This window comes from Pelophylax lessonae (genome assembly GCF_965119305.1).
Source record: "Pelophylax lessonae genome assembly, chromosome: 1".
Classification (NCBI taxonomy): domain Eukaryota; kingdom Metazoa; phylum Chordata; class Amphibia; order Anura; family Ranidae; genus Pelophylax; species Pelophylax lessonae.
The window spans coordinates 659,196,883-659,218,906 of record NC_138768.1 but is presented as its reverse complement, the minus strand read 5'-3'; the positions used below and the strand labels follow the sequence as shown (position 1 = coordinate 659,218,906).

At 42.7% G+C, this 22,024-nt stretch overlaps 1 protein-coding gene across 2 annotated transcripts in view; it reads right to left on the bottom strand.

Annotated features, from left to right (window-relative positions):
* The window catches only part of LOC309548349 (uncharacterized protein), a 53,973-nt gene extending 33,451 nt beyond the window's left edge, over positions 1-20,522 (bottom strand). For both annotated transcript variants that reach the window (XM_082248286.1, XM_082248287.1), the window contains exons 1-2: positions 20,396-20,522; positions 2,644-2,802 (exon numbers count right to left, since the gene is read on the bottom strand). In XM_082248286.1, the coding sequence (XP_082104412.1) occupies positions 2,644-2,802; positions 20,396-20,450 (214 nt within the window). In that variant the 5' untranslated portion in view covers positions 20,451-20,522. The remainder of the gene's footprint in view (positions 1-2,643; positions 2,803-20,395) is intronic.
* Between the last annotated feature and the right edge of the window lie 1,502 nt (positions 20,523-22,024).

The window sequence follows — 22,024 nt, the reverse complement described above, 5'->3', positions numbered from 1 at the left end:
AATACCTTTGGGATGAATTATAATGGAGACTGCGAACCTGGCCTTCCCGTCCAACATCAGTGCCCGACCTCACAAATGCGCTTCTGGAAGAATGGTCAAACATTCCCATAGACACACTCCGAAACCTTGTGGACATCCTTCCCAGAAGAGTTGAAGCTGTTATAGCTGCAAAGAGTGGGCCAAATCAATATTGAACCCTATGGACTAAGACTGGGATACCATTAAAGTTTATGTGCGTGTAAAGACAGCCATCCCAAAACTTTTGACATTATAGTGTACATCCTCACTAGAGTGCAAGAAGGGTTGGTTTTCTGAACTGATATTCTGTTTACCTGCTATCACTGAGAACAATGCAGTTGCTAGAGTATAGGTTGGTCTGCAAAAAGAAAAATCAAACAGACTGCTCACTTTCTCAATACTGCTACTCTCTGTATATCAGATTAGAAAATGCTTCATGCCCCCACATGTCCTCAACCCAACAGAACACCTTTGGAATGAATTAGAACAGAAACTGCATACCAGGCCTTCTTGTCCAACATCAGTGCTGAATGGTCAAACATTCCCATAAAACACTTCTAAACCTTGTGGACAGCCTTCCCAGAAGAGTTAAAGCTGTTATAGCTGCAAAGAGTGGGCCAAATCAATATTGAACCCTACGGACTAAGACTGGGATGCCATTAAAGTTTATGTGCGTGTAAAAGCAAGTGTCCCAATAATTTTTGACAATATAGTGTATATATCACATATGTAAATATTTGATTTTTCTGTGTATTTTACAGGACCCGTTCACACTGCTGAACCTCCAACTAAAAGCACTTTCAGTGCAGTTTTAGGAGGTTCTTGAATATGTATTATACTACTTTTCACTTTTAACTTTCCTTGTGCATTGTGTTGAGGCTGACAGCGCACCACAGCAGACCAAAAATAGGACAAGCACTAAGCTGGATTGGAAAGGTACATGGGTGCGCCATTCACAATCAATTAATAGAAATACACCAGTGCACATAACAAGCATTTCCACAATGTCCAAGTGTTATTATGTGTTATTCATTACAGGTATATTCATGGCACCATCAATTTACCGATCCTCACTGATTGGGAAGTGGGAGGGAGTGGGGATAATTCAACCACCACCAATGCCTGTAAAGGGGTAGGGGGAATTTTCTTCCCACAGATTAACAGTTCCTTGGGAGGAGAATTCTTCCCACTACTGACACAGAGGCTGGAAGGGGACTTCTTTTTTTTTTTTTTTAATTATGCCTCGTTTCCACTGAGTGGTAATGTACGGTTCGGTTCAGTACGGTACAGTTCGGAACGGTACACCTTGCGTTTCCACTGCCAATAGTACCCTTTCATGATAGGCGTGGTGTAGCAGGAAAGCTGTGATAGACGATTCTCTGTCAACCAATGAAAGTTCTGCAGAGTGTAGCTCCACCCTGTTGGTACGGTACTAATGTGCTTGGTACCCAAGGGTCCCAAAAAAGTGGTAAGGTACGGTTCGGAATTAGGGTACCATTCACAATGGAAACGGCATAAATAGCGTACCGTACCATACCGAACCGAACCGTACCAGAAAGCTCAGTGGAAACGGGGCATTTGATTTTATTTAGAAAGAATTTTACATCTACTTTTCAACAAAGGGACATACAGCTGTGCAGGGCTGCACAGAAACATCTAACATATATAGGGCTCCAACTCCGTTAAGCCATGAGAAATATTCATCGTAATTTAACCATGTCCACTTTTTGTCAAAGGGTGCTGCATGCGCCACAGGTCCTTATCTCTATGAGGCTGTTCCTCTTTCTCAAGTTCTAAAGTTGGGAGATATGTATTATCAGGGCTTTTTTCTCAGAGAATAGGTGCAGGAACTCCCACTTTTGGGGTTACCCCTTGTCTCCACCCCCTACCTACCTCCGAGCACCGTTCCTAGGTTCCACCCTCTACCCACCTCCCAGTACTTCCCCTTTTAGAGAATACAGAATCCAGTATCATTTGTGGTACTAAGTAATTTGTATGGGATTTGTTAATGATAACAAGAAAAAGCAGTAAAATAACAACAAAGAACCCCCCAGAAACAGTAGATCCCACCAGCAACAATGGACCGGCCACAACAAAATACCCCCAGACAACAATAGACCCTCAGCAGCAACAACAGATCTCCCCACAGACAGCATCAATAGACCCACCATTTATAATAGAAGGTTCCCTCAACAGTAGATCCCTCTCAGCAACAACTGACCCCCCCAAGCAACATAAGACCAACCCCAGCAACAATAGACCCCCTCTGTAAAAATAGATCCATTCTGGAGACAATAGGTCCCCAGGAGCAACAGTAGACCTCCCCGGCAACAATAACATCCCTGCAAAAATATATCACCTGCAGCAACAATAGATCCCCCACCAGCCAGCACCAAAAGACACCCATAGCAAAGCCCAGCACCCCTTGCCATTACATACATTCAGTGCTGGAGGTGCCGGAACTGCGTTCTCCCGCGTTCCCGCTGAAAAAAGCCCTGTGTATTATGTAATGCCCACATATACATGGATTAATAGCTAAAAGTGTAAAAACTGACAATATTATTATTACAAAATAAAACCAATGCTGTATTTTCCTTAAAACATATTTTAATTTATACAGCTCACCTGTAGGCTTTTCTGTGGATGTGTTCTGACTTTGAACGTCATATATAGTTGTATTATTTGTGACTGTTATGGTTGTACTCTTTAGGTCAGCATGTGTTGAGGAACCTGTTGTAACAGAACCTTCTACCAGCGAGATTTGTGAAACTCCTAAAAATAACCCTAGGATTGAAACAGAGAGACATGAATTTCAGAAAGTTAAGAATATTTGATCATTGAACTTACGATAGGAGTTTTTCAGTTTTTAAACTGTGTGCAAAAAAGGGTATAGAATGTCAATGGCATCATCAAACCCTATCCAATCCATAGATATGTTCCAAATGATAAATATTTTATTTCAGAAGTAATGTCAAGTTACTAAGTAAACAGTATACTGTATTATTACATTAATGCCATAAACAATATTTTACTGATTATAATGCAGATGCATCTCATAAAATTAGAATATCATCAAAAACTTTAGTAATGAAAATGGTATTATTAGTAATCAGCATGGATTCATGAAAAATCGCTCTTGCCAAACCAATCTATTAACCTTCTACGATGAAGTGAGCTGCCACCTAGATAAGGGAAAGCCTGTGGATGTGGTGTATCTGGACTTTGCAAAGGCCTTTGACACCGTTCCCCACAAACGCTTACTGTACAAACTAAGGAAGGTAGGTATGGACCATAGGGTGAGTATCTGGATAGAGAACTGGCTCCAGGGGAGAGTCCAGAGGGTGGTGATAAATGGGGGGTACTCAGATTTGGCGGGCGTGGAAAGTGGGGTCCCCCAAGGATCCTGGGACCAATCCTGTTTAATTTATTCATAAATGATCTAGAGGAGGGGATATCTAGTACAATCTCAGTATTTGCGGATGATACTAAACTAAGCATGCCAATAGCTTCTATACAGGATGTGGAAACCTTACAAGCGGACCTGAACAAAATATTGGGGTGAACAACTACATGGCAGATGAGGTTTAATGTTGAAAAATATAAGGTAATGCACTTGGGTGCCAGAAACACGAAAGCAAGCTACTCACTAGGGGGGGAACCTCTGGGTGAGTCTAGGATGGAAAAGGACCTGGGGGTCCTAGTGTACAACAGGCATGGCAGTGGCATGCAATGCAAAGCCACTGCAAGCAAAGCCAACAGAATACTGGCATGTATAAAAAGGGGGATTCACTCCAGAAATAAAGAGATTATATTTCCCACTCTACAAGTCCCTGGTCCGGCCACATCTGGAGTATGCTGTCCAGTTCTGGGCACCGGTCCTCAGGAAGGATGTGCTGGAACTGGAGAGAGTCCAGAGAAGGGCAACAAAAATAATTAGGGGAATGGAGGATCTAAGCTATGAGGAAAGACTACAAGCACTGAACTTATTCTGGAGAAGAGACGATTAAGGGGGAATATGATATCAATGTACAAACACTGTACTGGGGACCCTAGAGTAAGGAACAAACTTTTCAGAGAAAGGGAATACAATAATACACGTGGCCACTCGCTAAAACTAGAGGAAAAACAGTTAAACCTTAAAATACGTAGGGGGTTCTTCACTGTCAGAGCAGTGGGGATGTGGAACTCTCTTCCACAAACAGTGGTATCAGCAGGGAGCATCAATAGTTTAAAAAAATGATTAGACAGTCAGCTTAAAGACCACAATATACTGGGGTGTACAAAGTACGGTTAACATCAAACACACAAACACATCATAGGTTGAACTGAAAGGACTGATGTCTTTTTTCAACCTCACTAACTATGAAAAACTACTATTAAAAAAAGTTAATTTATTTCAGTAATTCAATTTGAAAAGTTAAACTTATATATTTTATATAGATGCGTTACATACAGAGTGATACATTTCAAGCATTTCTTTCTTTTAATTTTGATGATTATGGCTTACAGCTAGTGAAAACCGAGAGTTCTGTATCTCATAAAATTAGAATATTACATAAGACCAATAAAAAAAAGGATTTTTAATACAGAAATTTTGGCTTACTGAACAGTATATCCATGTACAGTATAGTATGCACTCAATACTTGGTCGGGGGTCCTTATGCATGATTTTCAGCATCAATGTGGCGTGGCATGGAGGTGATCATCCTGTGGCACTGCTGAGGTGTTATGAAAGCTCAGGTTGCTTTCATAGCGGCTTTCAGCTCGTCTGCATTGTTGGGTCTGGTGTCTCTCATGTTTCTCTTGACAATACCCCAGAGATTCTCTATGGGTTTTAGGTCAGGCGAGTTTACTGGCCAATTAACCACAGTGATACCATGATTATTAAACCAGGTATTGGTACTTTTTGCAGTGTGGGCAGGTGCCAAGTCCTGCTGGAAAATGAAATCAGCATCTCCGTTAAGCTGGTCAGCAGAAGGAATCATGAAGTGCTCAAGGGCTGCACTGACTTTGGACTTGATAAAACACAGCGGACCAACACCAGCAGATGACATGGCTCCCCAAATCACCACTGACTGTGGAAACTTCACATTGGACCTCATGCAACTTGGATTCTGTGCCTCTACACTCTTCCTCCAGATTATGGGACCTTGATATTCAAATGAAATGCAAAATGTTCCACAGTCCGTGATGATTTGGGGAGACATGTCATCTGCTGGTGTTGGTCCACTGTGTTTTATCAAGTCCAAAGTCAGTGCAGCCCTCTACCAGGTAATTCTAGAGCACTTCATGCCTCCCTCTGCTGACCAGCTTTATGGAGATGCTGATTTCATTTTCCAGTAGGACTCGGCACCTGCCTGAATTGCGAAAAGTACCAATATCTGGTTTAATGATCATGGTATTACTGTGCTTGATTGGCCAGTAAACTCGCCTGACCTGAACCCCATAGAGAATCTGTGGGATATTGTCAAGAGGAAGATGAGAGACACCAGACCCAACAAAGCAGATGAGCTTATGGCTGCTATCAAAGAAAAGTGGGCTTCCATAACACCTCAGCAGTGCCACAGGCTGATTGCCTCCATGCCATGCCGCATTGATGGAGAAAATCATGCAAAAAGAGCCCTGACCAAGTATTGAGTGCATACTATATTGTACATATAATTTTTAGTAGGCCAACATTTCTGTATTAAAAAAAACTTTTTTTTTATTGGTCTTTGCTATTTAATATTCTAGTTTTCTGAGAAACTGAATTGTGGGTTTTCACTAGCTGTAAGCCTTAATCGTCAAAATTAAATGAAATAAATACTTGAAATATATCGCTATTTGTGTAGCGCATCTATATAAAATGTACGAGTTTCACTTTTTGAATTGAATTACTGAAATAAATTAACTTTTTGATAATATTCTAATTTTATGATATGCACCTGTATATACAGTAGATGAAAGTCTGCACTCAGATTTAATTGAACTGAACTCTAAAAAAAGACCGGCAGCCAGGTGGCCATCTTTGCAGAGGCAGGGCTATGCTTCCTAATGTCAGAACCTTTAGCAACTAGAACAGTGAGAAGCAGAGTGGTGACATCACCAAATCTCCCATCATATAGCCTGAAACTAACAATAATGCCTTAGATTTCACACTTCAGACACAGGCAGTACCTGAGTTACAACTGTCCGACTGTCAGGAAGGTCCTGCCAGGAGACAAGTTGGCAATCGCAGGCAAGGCCCTGCCCCTTGAATTTCCCAAAGCTAATTGGCTAATTGCCAAATGTGAAAGCCCCAGCATGTGAATTGAGTGTGCTGCGCACCTGATGACAGTTAAGCATCAAGAGGCCTATTTAAGCTAGATCTGCTCCCAGGATCAGTGCTGTCTCGTCTACAGCGTTCCGTGCCAGTCCTGCTTCCTGTTACCTGTGTTGCTCCTGAGATCTTGACCCGGCTTGCCTTTGACTACTCCAGTTCTCTGCCTGCACCGACCCCGGCTTGTCCTTTGACCATTCTCCAGTCTCTCCACTTGTACCTGATCTGATCTCTCTGTGTATGACCCGGCTTGTCTGACTCTGCTTACCTTCCAGTATACCTCGAGGCTCTCTAGCTGCTGCATTGATCCAACTACTCCCAGGACACCTGCCTCCGTCTGGAACTCTACGCTACCAGCAGTCCTGCAGCCTGCACGTCCACCGGCACTCGTGCGACTCTGCACTCTGCGCTTCCTGTTTACTCTATCAGGGGCTCTGAGTCAGAGGTGTAAGAGAGGCCTTCCTCCGCACATTCAGGCTCTACCTACCAGGTACGTGACAGTACGAGACAGCCATGTCTGAGCCTGAGCGGGGAACCTCTCCCCTGGATGAATTATGCCTACACCTGGCCGGCCTCACACAGGCCGTCAAGAGCCTGCAGGAAGGTTATACACGGTTGGAGGAACGTGTTCAGACGCTGTCAACACCATCCACAGCTTCTAATGCTGCGTCCTCACCTTCTGCTGGGAACTCTGCACCATCCACAGTTGTGATGCTCCCCCCGGAGCCCAGAGTACCTACCCCCGAAAGATTCTCGGGTGATCGCAGCAAGTTCAGGGCTTTCTGCACCGCTTGCGAACTTTATTTTGCCTTACAGCCCCGCACCTTCTCTCTGGAGACCACGAAAGTTGGGTTTGTCATCTCCCTGCTGCAGGGGGAACCCCAAGCATGGGCTCATCGTCTTCTAGAGCAGAAAGCCTCTTCACTGGACACCCTGTCCTCTTTCTTCAGCGACATGGCCCAGATCTATGAAGACCCTCAGCGAAATACCACTGCAGAAGCCGCACTTCATTCCCTCCAGCAAGGCCACAAAGCGGTCGAGGAATATGTTTCCGATTTCAGGCGTTGGAGTACAGACACAAATTGGAATGATGCGGCACTCCGCTACCAGTTCCGCATGGGCCTTTCAGAAGCCCTAGGATGGCTAGCCAGAGTTGGGGTCCCACACTCGCTGGACGATCTCATAAAGTTATCCATCCAGATTGATCGGAGATTGAGAGAACGCAGGGCGGAGAGATCTGCCGGACCATATCGTCCCGTGTGGATGTTGCCTCGTGTAGCCAACTCACCAGGCCCGGCTTCTTTTGAACCCTCAGCACCTGCTCAGGATGTGCCTGAACCCATGCAGCTTGGCCTACTCCGTCCTTCGCTTACCAACGAGGAACGACAACGCAGGCGACAGAACAATCTGTGCCTTTACTGTGGGGAACCAGGCCACTATGTGAGAAATTGCCCAGCCAAACTCCGTAAGTGGTTGTCTATCTCTTCTCCCAAGTCCCCAGCCCTGCCAAATGGTTCTTCTCATCTGGTTCTCTCTCTTCTGTTACAGCTTCCAGGAGGAACTATTCAAGTACCGGCTATAATTGATTCCGGGGCCTGCAGCTGCTTCATAGACTTATCCTTTGCCGCTGTACACCGGATACCCTTACAGTCCAAGGCCCGGAAGCTTTCTGTTCATCTGGCAGATGGGTCCACCATCAAATCTGGACTTGTTTCTCAAGAGACCAGCCCTTTACCTGTCACCACCACTTCCAACCACCAGGAACTCTTACGTTTGGATTTCATAGCCTCACCTCTGTTCCCAATTATCCTTGGCATGCCTTGGCTGCAGGCACACAACCCTCACATTGATTGGATTACACAGGAGATCCAGTTTAAATCACCCTACTGCAAACAACATTGCATGCCAGGACCACCATGTTCCCCATCAGCCTTGTTATATATGGATACAGACCCTGAGGTTTGCAAATCTGTCCCTACCACGTACCTGGACTTTTCAGACGTTTTCAGTAAAAATGGAGCAGAAACTCTCCCCCCTCATAGATCCTATGATTGCCCCATTGAGCTACTCCCAGGGGCCGAGGTGCCTTTTGGACGAATCTTCCCCTTATCTGAACTGGAACTCGTAGCTCTCAAGGACTACATTGATGAGAGCCTAAAGAAAGGGTTCATTCGCCCATCAACCTCTCCAGCTAGAGCAGGCATCTTTTTTGTGGAAAAAAAAGATCATTCTCTCCGACCTTGTGTCGACTATTGTGAACTTAACAAAGTCACGGTCAAGAACAGGTACCCCCTACCTTTGGTACCCTAACTTTTTCAAAGACTCAGGTCGGCCACAATCTTTACAAAGCTGGATCTCCGAGGGGCATACAATCTGGTCCGCATACGAGCTGGGGATGAGTGGAAGACGGCATTTCGTACCCGATTCAGGCATTTTGAGTACCTGGTGATGCCTTTTGGCCTATGTAATGCCCCTGCCACATTCCAGCATTTTGTCAATGACATTTTTAGGGACTTTCTGGATCTCTTTGTCATCGTCTACTTGGACGATATTTTGATCTTTTCCCCTTCTTTAGAAATTCACCAAGGACACGTAAGAAAGGTGCTGACCCGCCTCCGACAACATGGCCTGTACGCCAAACCAGAGAAATGTGAGTTTGAGCGCCAAAGCATCCAGTTCCTGGGATTAATAATCTCCACAGAGGGTATAAAGATGGATCCTCAAAAGGTCACAGCCATTCTGGATTGGCCAGCTCCCACAGATAAGAAGGGAGTACAACGCTTTGTAGGATTCGCAAACTTCTACAGAAAATTCATAAAGGGGTTCTCGGCCATCATTTCTCCCATCACACAGTTGACCAAGCATAGCAATCGGTTTTCCTGGACTCCTGAAGCTCAATCCGCTTTCGAGACTCTTAAGCAACTGTTCACATCTGCACCTATTCTTAAACATCCCGATCCAACCTTACCATACGTGTTGGAGGTTGACGCATCTGAATCGGCAGTAGGAGCAGTACTCTCTCAACGCCGGGGGGCCAAAGCCCTTCTGCACCCAGTTGCATTCTTTTCTCGTAAACTGTCATCGGCAGAAAAGAATTATGACGTAGGGGACCGTGAACTTCTTGCAATAAAGGCTGCACTAGAGGAATGGAGATATCTCTTGGAAGGGGCAGCTCACCCCATACTAATTTTTACAGACCATAAGAATCTTGAGTACTTGAGGACAGCAAAACGTCTGAGACCACGTCAAGCCCGGTGGGCATTGTTCTTTTCAAGATTTTCCTTCCACATAACCTTCAGGCCTGGGTCGAAGAATACTAAACCCGACGCTCTTTCCCGCATGTTTGGTGAACCTGAGGAAATAGAGCTTCCTGACACCATTCTTTCCTCTGGAAACTTTCTCTTATTGCAAGAGGACATCTTCTCCCAAATCAGGCAAGCTTCGGTAGGAGTCTCTGCTTCTTCCGAAACACCCTTGCAAGTAAGGAATGGACTTTTATGGCATCAAGACAAAATCTTTGTCCCAGAAGAAGTACGTGTCCCTGTCTTAAGCTTATGCCACGACCACGCATTAGCAGGTCACTTTGGAGCTAGTAAGACAATTGAGCTGGTCCAGCGTACCTTCTGGTGGCCTCATCTGGATAAGGACTGCAGAAAGTATGTGGAGACATGCAACACTTGTGCCCGAAACAAGGGTAACAGGACCAAAGCATGGGGTCTGCTTCAACCACTGCCAATCCCCGGCAGACCATGGAGAATGATCTCAATGGATTTCATCGTGGAACTCCCTCCTTCAGAAGGGTACACAACCATTTATGTAGTCGTTGATCGGCTGTCCAAAATGGCACATTTTCTTCCTATGAAAGGCACACCATCTGCTCTAGAGACAGCACGGATTTTTATCAAGGAGATAGTGAGGCTCCATGGAATCCCAGCTAACATTGTATCTGATCGAGGGGTTCAATTCACCTCAAGGTTTTGGAAAGCCCTCTCAAGAACCCTGGAAATTGACCTATCCTTCTCTTCGGCCTATCACCCCCAAACTAATGGCCAGACGGAAAGGACCAACCAAACCCTGGAGCAATACCTGCGCTGCTTTTCTTCCTTTTCCCAAGATGACTGGATATCATTACTTCCTCTAGCTGAATTTGCCTACAACAATTCGAACCACTCTGCTACCAAACAATCCCCATTCTTTGCCAACTATGGCTTCCACCCATCCTTTCTACCCAGCACTATCACGGAAAGCTCTGTACCAGCTGTGCTAGAAACCGTAACCTTCCTGGAAACCAACAACAAGCTACTACAGGAAACAATAGCCAAGGCACAGGAGTACAACAAAAGAATGTTTGATAGGAAAAAGCGTGGCGAATTAATTCTGGAACCTGGCGATCAAGTGTGGTTATCCACCACCAACTTAAAATTAGCATGTCCATCAAGGAAACTGGGACCTAAGTTTGTGGGGCCATTCCCTGTAAAGAGAAGGATCAATAATGTGGCTTACGAATTGGAATTGCCAGCCTCCTTTAGGATCCACCCGGTCTTTCATGTGACCCTTCTGAAACCTGCCTCTCCCAACCCCTTCCCGGAACGAAACTCTGGCCCACCCGAGCCAACAATAGTAGGGGGAGAAGAGGAATATGAAATTGAGGCAATTATGGACTGCAGGAAAAGAGGTAACCAAATCCAGTTCCTGATCAAATGGAAGGGATATGGCCCTGAGGACAATTCTTGGGAACCCGAAAATAACATCCACGCCAGAAGACTCCTTCAGACGTTTAAACGGTCCCATCCGGATAAGATGGTCCAGTTGGGCATCCAGAGGCTGCCCATTGGGAGGGGGCCATGTCAGGAAGGTCCTGCCAGGAGACAAGTTGGCAATCGCAGGCAAGGCCCTGCCCCTTGAATTTCCCAAAGCTAATTGGCTAATTGCCAAATGTGAAAGCCCCAGCATGTGAATTGAGTGTGCTGCGCACCTGATGACAGTTAAGCGTCAAGAGGCCTATTTAAGCTAGATCTGCTCCCAGGATCAGTGCTGTCTCGTCTACAGCGTTCCGTGCCAGTCCTGCTTCCTGTTACCTGTGTTGCTCCTGAGATCTTGACCCGGCTTGCCTTTGACTACTCCAGTTCTCTGCCTGCACCGACCCCGGCTTGTCCTTTGACCATTCTCCAGTCTCTCCACTTGTACCTGATCTGATCTCTCTGTGTATAACCCGGCTTGTCTGACTCTGCTTACCTTCCAGTATACCTCGAGGCTCTCTAGCTGCTGCATTGATCCAACTACTCCCAGGACACCTGCCTCCGTCTGGAACTCTACGCTACCAGCAGTCCTGCAGCCTGCACGTCCACCGGCACTCGTGCGACTCTGCACTCTGCGCTTCCTGTTTACTCTATCAGGGGCTCTGAGTCAGAGGTGTAAGAGAGGCCTTCCTCCGCACATTCAGGCTCTACCTACCAGGTACGTGACACCGACTTACAAATGACTCATACTTGCAAACGGAGGGAAACAACAGGAAGTGAGAGGAAATCTACCCCTAGGAAGGGAAATTCACTCCTGTAAGAGTTACCATGGGGAAAAGGTGTCTCCTTTAAAGCTTTATCACCCATCCTAATTTCCACAACAACCCAAACATTTCAAAGTCCAATTGTCACAGGGACAGAATGTGAGGTGAAATCTTCTGAACAGAGGCACAGACAGCAAAACAAATGTTACAGGGGTGTTATCCCTTAACTATGCTATCCAATAAACTTGAAAAATATCTTTCTGGCTGAAGATACACTTAAAAAATTTACCTGTTCCAACTTACATACAAATTCACACTGCATCAAATTGGTCTAAATCCCAGAAGAAGTTTCTTCTAAAGATGATGCACAAGAAAGCCTGCAAACAGTTTGTTGAAGACAAGCAGACTAAGGGCATGGATTACTGGAACCATGTCCTGTGGTCTGATGAGATCAAAATAAATGTATTTGGTTTAGATGGTGTCAAGCGTGTGTGGCGGCAACCAGGTGAGGAGTACAAAGACAAGTGTGTCTTGTCTACAGTCACACATGGTGGTGGGAGTATCATGGTCTGGAGCTGCATGAGTGCTGCCGGCACTGGGGAGCTACAGTTCATTGAGGGAACCATGAATGCCAACATGTACTGTGATATACTGAAGCAGAGCATGATCCCCTCCCTTCGGAGACTGGGCCGCAGGGCAATATTCCAACATGATAACCCCCAAACACATCTCCAAGACGACCACTGCCTATTGAGCTTCTGTTGGGTCCTCTAACGAAAGGTGGAGGAGTGCAAGGTCTCTAACATCCACCAGCTCTGTGGTGTCACCATGGAGGAGTGAAAGAGGACTCCAGTGGCAACTTGTAAAGCTCTGGTGAACTCCATGCCCAAGAGGGTTAAGGCAGTGCTGTAAAATAATGGTGGCCACACAAAATATTGACACTTTGGGCCCAATTTGGACATCTTCTTTTAGGGGTGTACTCACTTTTGTTGCCAACGGTTTAGACATTAATGGCTGTGTGTTGAGTTATTTTGAGGGGACAGCAAACTTACACGGTTATACAAGCTGTACACTCACTACTTTACATTGTAGCAAAGTGTCATTTCTTCAGCGTTGTCACATGAAAAGATATAATAAAATATTTACAAAAATGTGAGGGGTGTACTCACTTTTGTGAGATACTGTGCATTGCAATGATTTTAACAAGCTTAGTTGCAGATCCCTACTGTTTGTTATTCTGAAGAAATATCTGTGTGTTTGTCTGAGTGCATGTGGTAAGTGACTCTAATGGGAGGGGTTTCATCATTATCAACCAGCTGCAGCACCTGCAAGGCACTAATGAGGAAAGCTGCTGGGCCTGCGTCCCTTTAGATGTGATTTCCTATTGGGAGTATCTCACCAAAAATGACATTTTTGTTGCAGGGGATGCCTAATATCTGACTTGTATCTTAGTGCAGACTTCTGGGAAAATCAGTGAGCCAATCACATAAGCAGGAAATGATGTTTCTGGGGGGCTTTCTATACACATTCTGTGTACAGAACACCTCCAGGCAGCCAAATTGCATTGCATTTCACAGAAAATTACAGGGCTGCAGATTGAAAAGGAAGGGTCATTTTTAAAAACATTCAATTACAATATTAGTTGTGTCGCAATTGTATACACTTTCATATTTTTTCTTTATTTGTTACTTTTTTCCCCATGAAAGTGGAGTTACCATTTAAGAACAAATCTACAGAACCTATCTTGTTTGTAATCCGGGGCCTGCCTGTATGCAATCATGAGGCTGTAGGCCCAGCAGTGTAAAGCACACTCGCATATATGCCTAGACACACTCACATACACCATATTGTCAAAAGTATTGGGACGCCTGCCTTTACACACACATGAACTTCAATGGCATCCCAGTCTTAGTCTGTAGGTTCAATATTGAGTTGGCCCACTATAACAGCTTCAGCTCTTCTGGGAAGGCTGTTCACAAGGTTTAGGAGTGTTTCTATGGGAATGTTTGACCATTCTTCCAGAAGCACATTTGTGAGGTCAGACATTGATGTTGGATGAGAAGGCCTGGCTTGCAATCTCTGCTCTAATTCATCTCAAAAGCGTTCTGTCTGGTTGAGGTCAGGACTCTGTGCAGGCCAGTCAAGTTCTTCCACCCCAAACTCACTCATTTATCGTTCATCCATGACAAAGGGTTAGTCACCAGTATTCCCTGTGGTCTCACTGCTGCTGGGTTTTTCCCTATTATTGATTTACCATGCAAAAATCTGCACTGTGTGTGTCTGTGTGTTTCTGAGAAGAATCATATGTGAATGTGTGACTCAGAAACAACTGCCTTATATAAATAACTGTGCTCAACCCCAGTCATTGTTCACTTACCACAGTCAGCTATAGCACAGTACAATTATTTTTATTATTATTATACAGGATTTATATAGTGCCAACAGTTTGCGCAGTGCTTTACAACATGAGGGCAGACATTACAGTTACAATACAATTCAATACAGGAGGAATAAGAGGGCCCTGCTCATTAGAGCTTACAATCTAGGAGATGCTCATATAAACAAATATGGGCTGTTGCTTAACATTCTAGAACTCTTTCTGACACTAGACAAGGTCTGTTGAATAATATCTCCCACACTTATATCACTACTTTTCATGAGAATGCTAAAGGAACAGTCTGGCCATACATATATGCATGTACAATATTTAGTTAGTGCTAAGTGGTAATATTATAGATCCCAATTGTCCCTGGTTGAGAGGGACTGTCCCTGATTTGGAGGGACTGTCCCTGATTTGGAACATTGTGCCTCTGTTCCTCTTTCCTCCTCATTTGTCCCTCATTTTGGTCTGATCTATATAGTTGTATATAAAAAGCACATTTCTAGCTTTCAAAAAAGTGTTTCACATTTCTAAATGGCTAAATTTGTAAATGTCAAATGCCAAAAGTTGTAAAAAAAAAAAAAAAACTACTTCTCCTTTAAGGGGGTGTGGCAAGGGGTGTGTCCAGTGCCTACATACTTTTGCTACTAGGTGTCCCTCGTTCCCATTTCAAAAAGTTGGGCAGTATGTAATATATATTTCTCTGTGCACACTAATCAATAGCATATTTTAAAACAAGTAATATATCAGGATTGTTTTACTAAAGGAATAATGACTGTTCACTTTGCAAAGTTATTTTCACATTGAAGTGAATGTTAATTTACCAAAGCAAATAAGGAAATGCTATGTTCAGTTTAATTGTATACATAGAGATATCTCCTCTTTATTATCTCCTCTCCATTTCCTCCTCGTATTTTGCCGGGGAAAGACACTTGGAGGCTTCAGCTGGATATTGACTGACATTTATGGGAAACAATACAATACATTTCCCTGGTTTTTGGGGACACTTTCATTGAAGGGGCCAACTTCTTTTTTGGACAAATATCCAGCAGCCCTACATGGTGTGACTGTGGCTCCAGGGTGAGAACAGGGCATTCCCTTGAAAGCCTGGGGAGCATTGAAATAAAGAAGTGGATATAATATCCCTGAGAAAGAAGTTATTGATGTTTTTTTTAACCACTTAAGCCCTGGAGGATTTGGCTGCTCAATGACCAGGCCCTATTTTGCGATTCGGCACTGCGTGAATTTACCGGATATTTGCGCGGTCGTGCGACTCTGTACCCACATGAAATAGATGTCATTTTTTTTCCCACAAACAGAGCTTTCTTTTGGTGGTATTTGATCACCTGTGTGATTTTTTTTTTTTGCGCTATAAACAAAAAAAGAGTGACAGTTTTGAAAAAATAACAATATTTTTTAACAAAATGTAAAAAAAATGTAAAAATCTAAATTTTTTTTAACATTTTAGGCCAATTTGTTTTCTGCTACATATTTATGGTATAAAAAATCGCAATGATTGGTTTGCGCAAAAGTTATCGCGTTTACTAACTACGGGAAAGATTTATGTCATTTTTATTGTTTCTTTTTTAACTAGTAATGGCGGCGACCTGCGACATTGTGGCGGACAGAAAGGACCCCTGACTGACATTTTTTACACTTTTGGGGGTACCAGTGACATTACTACAGTAATCAGTGCTATAAATGTGCACTGTTACTGTAAAAATGACACTGGCAGGGAAAGGGTTAACTTTATTGGTGATCAAGGGGTTAGGTGTGTCCCTAGGGGCGTGATTCTAACTATTAGGGGGCGTGGCTAGTGAAGTAATCACAGAGACATACGATCCTACATAGCAGGATAGCATAGCCTCTGTCATTACTTCAGGGAGAATGACAGATGGCTGTGTTTACATCAGCCGTCTGTCTTTCTCCCTCTCCTGAGGGAGATTGCGAGCGGCCGGCGGACATCGGCGCGGCCGGTCACACACGCAGGTTAGACAGGGAATGAGCGGAAGCCCCCTACAGGCTCGTGGGCGAGTGACGTACCCCTACGTCACTTTGCCTGTAGGGGGCTGACTGCCGCAGTATATAGTAGTGCGGCGGTCGGCAAGTGGTTAAACGCGTTGGAAACCCCCACCTATTGGGAACCATCCATGGTTGCAATAACCACCATAGAATGTAACAAGCAGTAGTTGGGGAATTCCACTTCTTTGGCAATCTTCAATGTTTCATGATCCATGATGTGTCATTACAGGTCGTTTTTCTTGGCATATACAATATGGTGTATGAATTGTTTTTAACAATTTTATAAAGTGAACAATAAAAATATATTTTTTTATGCATACTGTCGTATAATTGCCTTAAAAATCCCTCCCAAAGAGGAGATACCTCTATATATACAAAAAGTCTATCAAGGGATGTTGGCAATTGCACCCTCAACCATCTGAGAAATTTCAAGAAATGTTCAGTTTAATTATCCAATCATGTACAAGCAAAAAATCCTGATTGGGCATTCAAAAGTAACATATATTTACCTTATTTACTAAGCTATACAAACATAACTATTTCAAATTTTGCTAAATGAACCCTGGTGGTGTTTTAGTAAGTCACCCACAAATGAATCAAGAAAGTGAAGGCTGGACTGTAAACAGTGCATGCTATCTGGATGCTTCAGGAGTATAACACACCCTACACTTCTGCAGTACTGATAACACAATCGAGCAAAGTAGAAATATATATTTCTACATATATTTATATGTAATTTGTGTAGTACTGTAATATATAATAAATGATAATGCAGAATCCGCACACACTAATAAAGGAGCAGCTAGCAATGCATAGAACCAATACCTTTCTAAATGACCAATAAATAAAAAATTGCAGCTCTGGAAGTGTTATAAATAAATGAAAATAAGAATAAAAATAAAAATAAATATCTTGGCTGGGCAATAATCTCACCCTACTTGCTCAAGAAGTTCATAAAACTCCAAAAGTCCACAGATGATTCCAATATCACACGGTTGTCCAATGAAGGATTCTCAAATATACCATTCCGATGTAACATGTGAATAAAATCGAGGGTCCAACATAGTGTAATACTGTAAATAGCAGGTCAATGAAGAGGGGTCACACCAGTGATGGAAGTTTAAACAAACACCAAGTGCTCTCTTCCTTCTTCCCCACACACAATTCAAACTCACCAAAGCAATAATCCAAATAAGCATTACAGGTGGTTTGTATCTTCCGCCATCACACCTTCATCTCCCACAGTCAGGATCTCCAAAGGTAGAACTCTCATACACATCAAATGAGAGAAAAATCGGTGGTTGTAGTTAAAAGTAGAATCCCATTTATTGACTTCAGTAAAAAACATATAACATGGTTACTCACACGTGTCACGCCACTGTATGAACCACAGCGGCGCAACTTGGGATGGCAACCACGCCCAACATGTTTCCAAAGAATGTTGATCATCAAGAGGCGTGCCCCTCTCATACAGTGGCGTGACACATGGGAGTAACCATGTTATATTTTTTTTACTGAAGTAAATAAATGGGATTCTACTTTTAACTACAACCATTGATTTTTACTACTGTATGTCTGACTAGATACAGTCACTGTTCGGCTGACAGTTTTCCACTCGTTTCCTTTGATTTTTCAACTAAAGTTTGTTGAGCTGAGTGGTGCCAATAGGCCACCCACAGCTCAAATATTGGACGACTCAGCAGGAATTTACTGAGATTCGGGCAGTGCATGGATAGCCTAACTGTGACCATTGTCATGGATCCAGAAAATGTAAGCTCCTTGTGTGGGGCCTTGTGCCACAACAGAAGAGCCAGAAATGGAGGGAGCAAGTTCCAAATTAACCCTCCACCAATGTTACTTAGATGTCCCATGCAAATACACCTATATTCCATTGATGGCAGTCTTGAAGGGCACTTATGTTGACTGGGATACACTGAACAATAGAAGTCATGGATCGGGTTTTTCTCCTGCTTTGTGTATATTAGACTCCTGCTGAAGAATGGAGATCACTATATATGTTAAAGCTGAACTCCAGCCTTAGCGTCAGTTGTACGAGCTCTTCCCCTGTACTGAAGATGCTTACTTTGATTTCATTGCAGACATCTAGACCTTTCCTCACCAGCCCGTCTCTGGTCAGCCCCTTTCAGTCATGTGGGCATGACCCAGGCAAATGCAGCCTGCCTAAAAATAGCCACTCATCAAGATAGACATCAACCCATCAAGGCATTTAGATTTTTGCATAACTCCTTCCAATAGCCAGGCTGAAAGAAGCAGAGGCATAACTAGAACCTTCAGGGCCCCGGTGCAAAAAAACATGAAGGGCCGTCTGGACCCCTGGCCGGGGCACTTCCCTTAAAGTTTGGGGCTCCTCCCACTGATCCTGGGGCCCTTTACTCTCATTGTGGGACCCTTTAACAAGTTCTGCAGTGGGCTCCGTTCCTGCCATCTTGGGGCCTCCCCACAGTGGTGGAACACCAGGGCCCAGTCGCAAGTGTGACCTTTGCGATCCTGCTAGTTTGTCCACTGGTGTCAGTAGTTTTTATTTTTTGGTATTCTAATTGTATTATTACAATGTTACTGACTATGACTATGTCCATTCAGAAAAGGAAGGAGTTGGTAAATTACATATTTACCAACCCCTTCCTGGTTCTCTATTGTGACATCCTATCCTATCTTATCCAGGTGTACCTGGGAGCCGCACAGGCCCCCTGGAGCATGGGGCCTGGTTGCAATTGCAACCTCTGCAACCCCTGTAGTTACCCCCCCAGAAAGAAGTACACAGGCAGGGTGCCATGATGTTTTCAGAAATCTATGTATAGCACTCTGCCGACCTCTCCCACCAGCCATGATCTGTTTGTATTGCATAGAGAAGCAAAGAGACCCAAGGATGATGATGTCCCTCGGTCTAAAAAAAAAGTATGAAATTAAAATGGAACCGAGGAAGGCACAATATAAGCAGATTTTAAACGTCAGCTTTAAAGTCAATATTAAGGACCCAAGACTAACGTACTGTCCCTTTGCAGTGAAATAAATAATTATATAAAGTTGAGCCATAATATATAGAGTATGGAATATTTTATTTAGGATGGTGTGCTGGAGAATATTACAGCCTGCTTGGAAAGCAGAGAACATGAGCATATTGGGGTTGATTTACGAGAGGCAAATCCACTTTGCTCTACAAGTGCAGTTGGAAGTGCAGTCGCTGTAGATCTGAGGAGGACATGCAAGGAAATGAAAAAAGGACCCAAGACTAACGTACTGTCCCTTTGCAGTGAAATAAATAATTATATAAAGTTGAGCCATAATATATAGAGTATGGAATATTTTATTTAGGATGGTGTGCTGGAGAATATTACAGCCTGCTTGGAAAGCAGAGAACATGAGCATATTGGGGTTGATTTACGAGAGGCAAATCCACTTTGCTCTACAAGTGCAGTTGGAAGTGCAGTCGCTGTAGATCTGAGGAGGACATGCAAGGAAATGAAAAAACATCGTTTTTGCTTACACATGATTGGATGATAGAAATCAGCAGAGCTTCCCCTCACTTCAGATCTTCCACTCAGATCTACAGCGACGGCACTTCCAAGTGCACTTGCAGCGCAAATTGGATTTGTCTTTAGTAAATCAACCCCATTGCATTGTAATATTGAGGCGTTATCATTACTTTAACTGCATGTTAATGTAAGATGATGAAACAAACTCTAAGTGTATTTTTACTCAGTTCAATCCAAAACTTACACATATCAAAAATGTAAGACAAAAAAAGCTGATTTACTAAATGAGTTGGGAATCTTCACTCAATAACGTGATTGATTATTTACTTCAGTTATCCATTCATATTTAAAGCTAATTCCTGCACATTTAGAATACACAATAAGGGTCAGCTGAATAAAGCAAACTAGAATTTGCTTTTTACATAATTGAAAAATTTAAGTAAATATTCAATTTATTGGCTCTAGATTTTCAACTGCTTTAAAAAAATCAGCCTCATTATCAGCTGTCAAGAACAAATAGTAAGCATACAAAGTAGTGACAACAATAGAGTTGGTGATGATGATGATGATGATGATAATAATATCGGTCCAGGAATAAACGTTACATTACTATCTTGGGAGTGCCAATTGTCAACATATATATATATTTTTTTTAAATATACAAAAATACAAGTGCTTACCTGAGATAAAAAGTAGAACATGTTTAGTCTGACACATCCTGTACTGAAGAATCATCTTTGTATGTTCAAAAAAAATATATAAAAAATAACAAGAGTAAAGCCACTTCCTTTACCAACTGATGACAGGAAAATACTGAGTGTTATTCAAACCTAAAGCTCATTTTTGACATACATAGTGCTGAGAGCTGCTAGCCAATTGTAAGGAGTTATGTGAGCAACCACAGAACTGCGTGTGCAGAGTACGAGCCAGTGTCAAAGGAAAGATGCAGACGATGATATACTCGTTGAAATGTCATAATGGCAGAGTTTGAATACCAGACCCAAAAAGCATAAAATAAAAAAAAGAAAACAGCAGTCATAAACAGTGTGAGTTAAAATATATGAACTACCGAAATGTAAAAGTATGTAAAGAACAACTTGAAGATATATCATTTGAATGAACGAGACCATGTCTGTATAACTAAAACTGGGCAGATTCTACGTTTTTATTTTTTTGTAGTAAACATTCATTTTTACTTTAGTGTCACTTTAGTGCGAATTTAGTGATAGTTCAGTCAGTGTGAGTGTAGTGACCATGAATTTTTACATTAATGTCATTTTATTTTGTCAGAGCAGGTTTACTGCAGTATAGTTAAGTGCGTTAGTGCACGTTTAAACGAAGTATATTTCTGTGTTACTGCAAATTTAACCGAGTATATTTCAGTGCGTTACATGCCATTTACCTCAGTATACAAGTATTTCTGTGCATTAGTCTACGTTTAACGCAGTATGTTTCTGTGCATTACTGCAAGTTTAATGCAGCATATTTCTGTGCGTTAGTGCACGTGTAACACAGTATATTTCTGTGCATTAGTGCACATTTAACACAGTATATTTATGTGCATTAGTGCATGTTTAACAAAATATATTTAAGTGCATTACTGCAGGTTTAACGCAGTATATTTCTGTGCGTTAGTGCACGTTTAATGCAGTATTTTTCTGTGCGTTAGTGCATGCTTAACACAGTATATTTCAGTGCATTAGTGCATGTTAAAACAGTATATTTCAATGCCTTATGTGCCATTTACTGCAGTATAGTTCAGTGTGTTAGTGCACGTTTAACGAAGTATATTTCTGTGCTTTACTGCACGTTTAACACAGTATATTTCTGTGCATTAGTGCATGTTTAAGACAGTTTATTTCAGTACGTTATGTGCCATTTAATGCAATATTTTTCAGTGCGCTAAATTACTTAGTATATTTCTGTGCGTTAGTGCACATTTAACGCAGTATATTTCTGTGCATTAGTGCACGTTTAACAGTATATTTCATTGCGTTATGTGCCTTTAAACGCAGTATATTTCAGTGCATTACGTGTCATTTACTGCAGCATAGTTCAGTGCGTTAGTGCACATTTAACGAAGTAAATGTCTGTGTGTTACTGCACATTTAATGTAGCTAAATTTCAGTGTGTTACATGCCGTTTAATGCAGTATATTTATGTGCATTAGTGAATGTTTAACGCAGTATATTTCAGTGTGTTACGTGCCGTTTAACGCAGTAAATTTTAGTGCGTTAGTACACGTATAACGCAGTATATTTATGTGCATTACTGCACGTTTAAAGCAGTATATTTATGTGCATTAATGC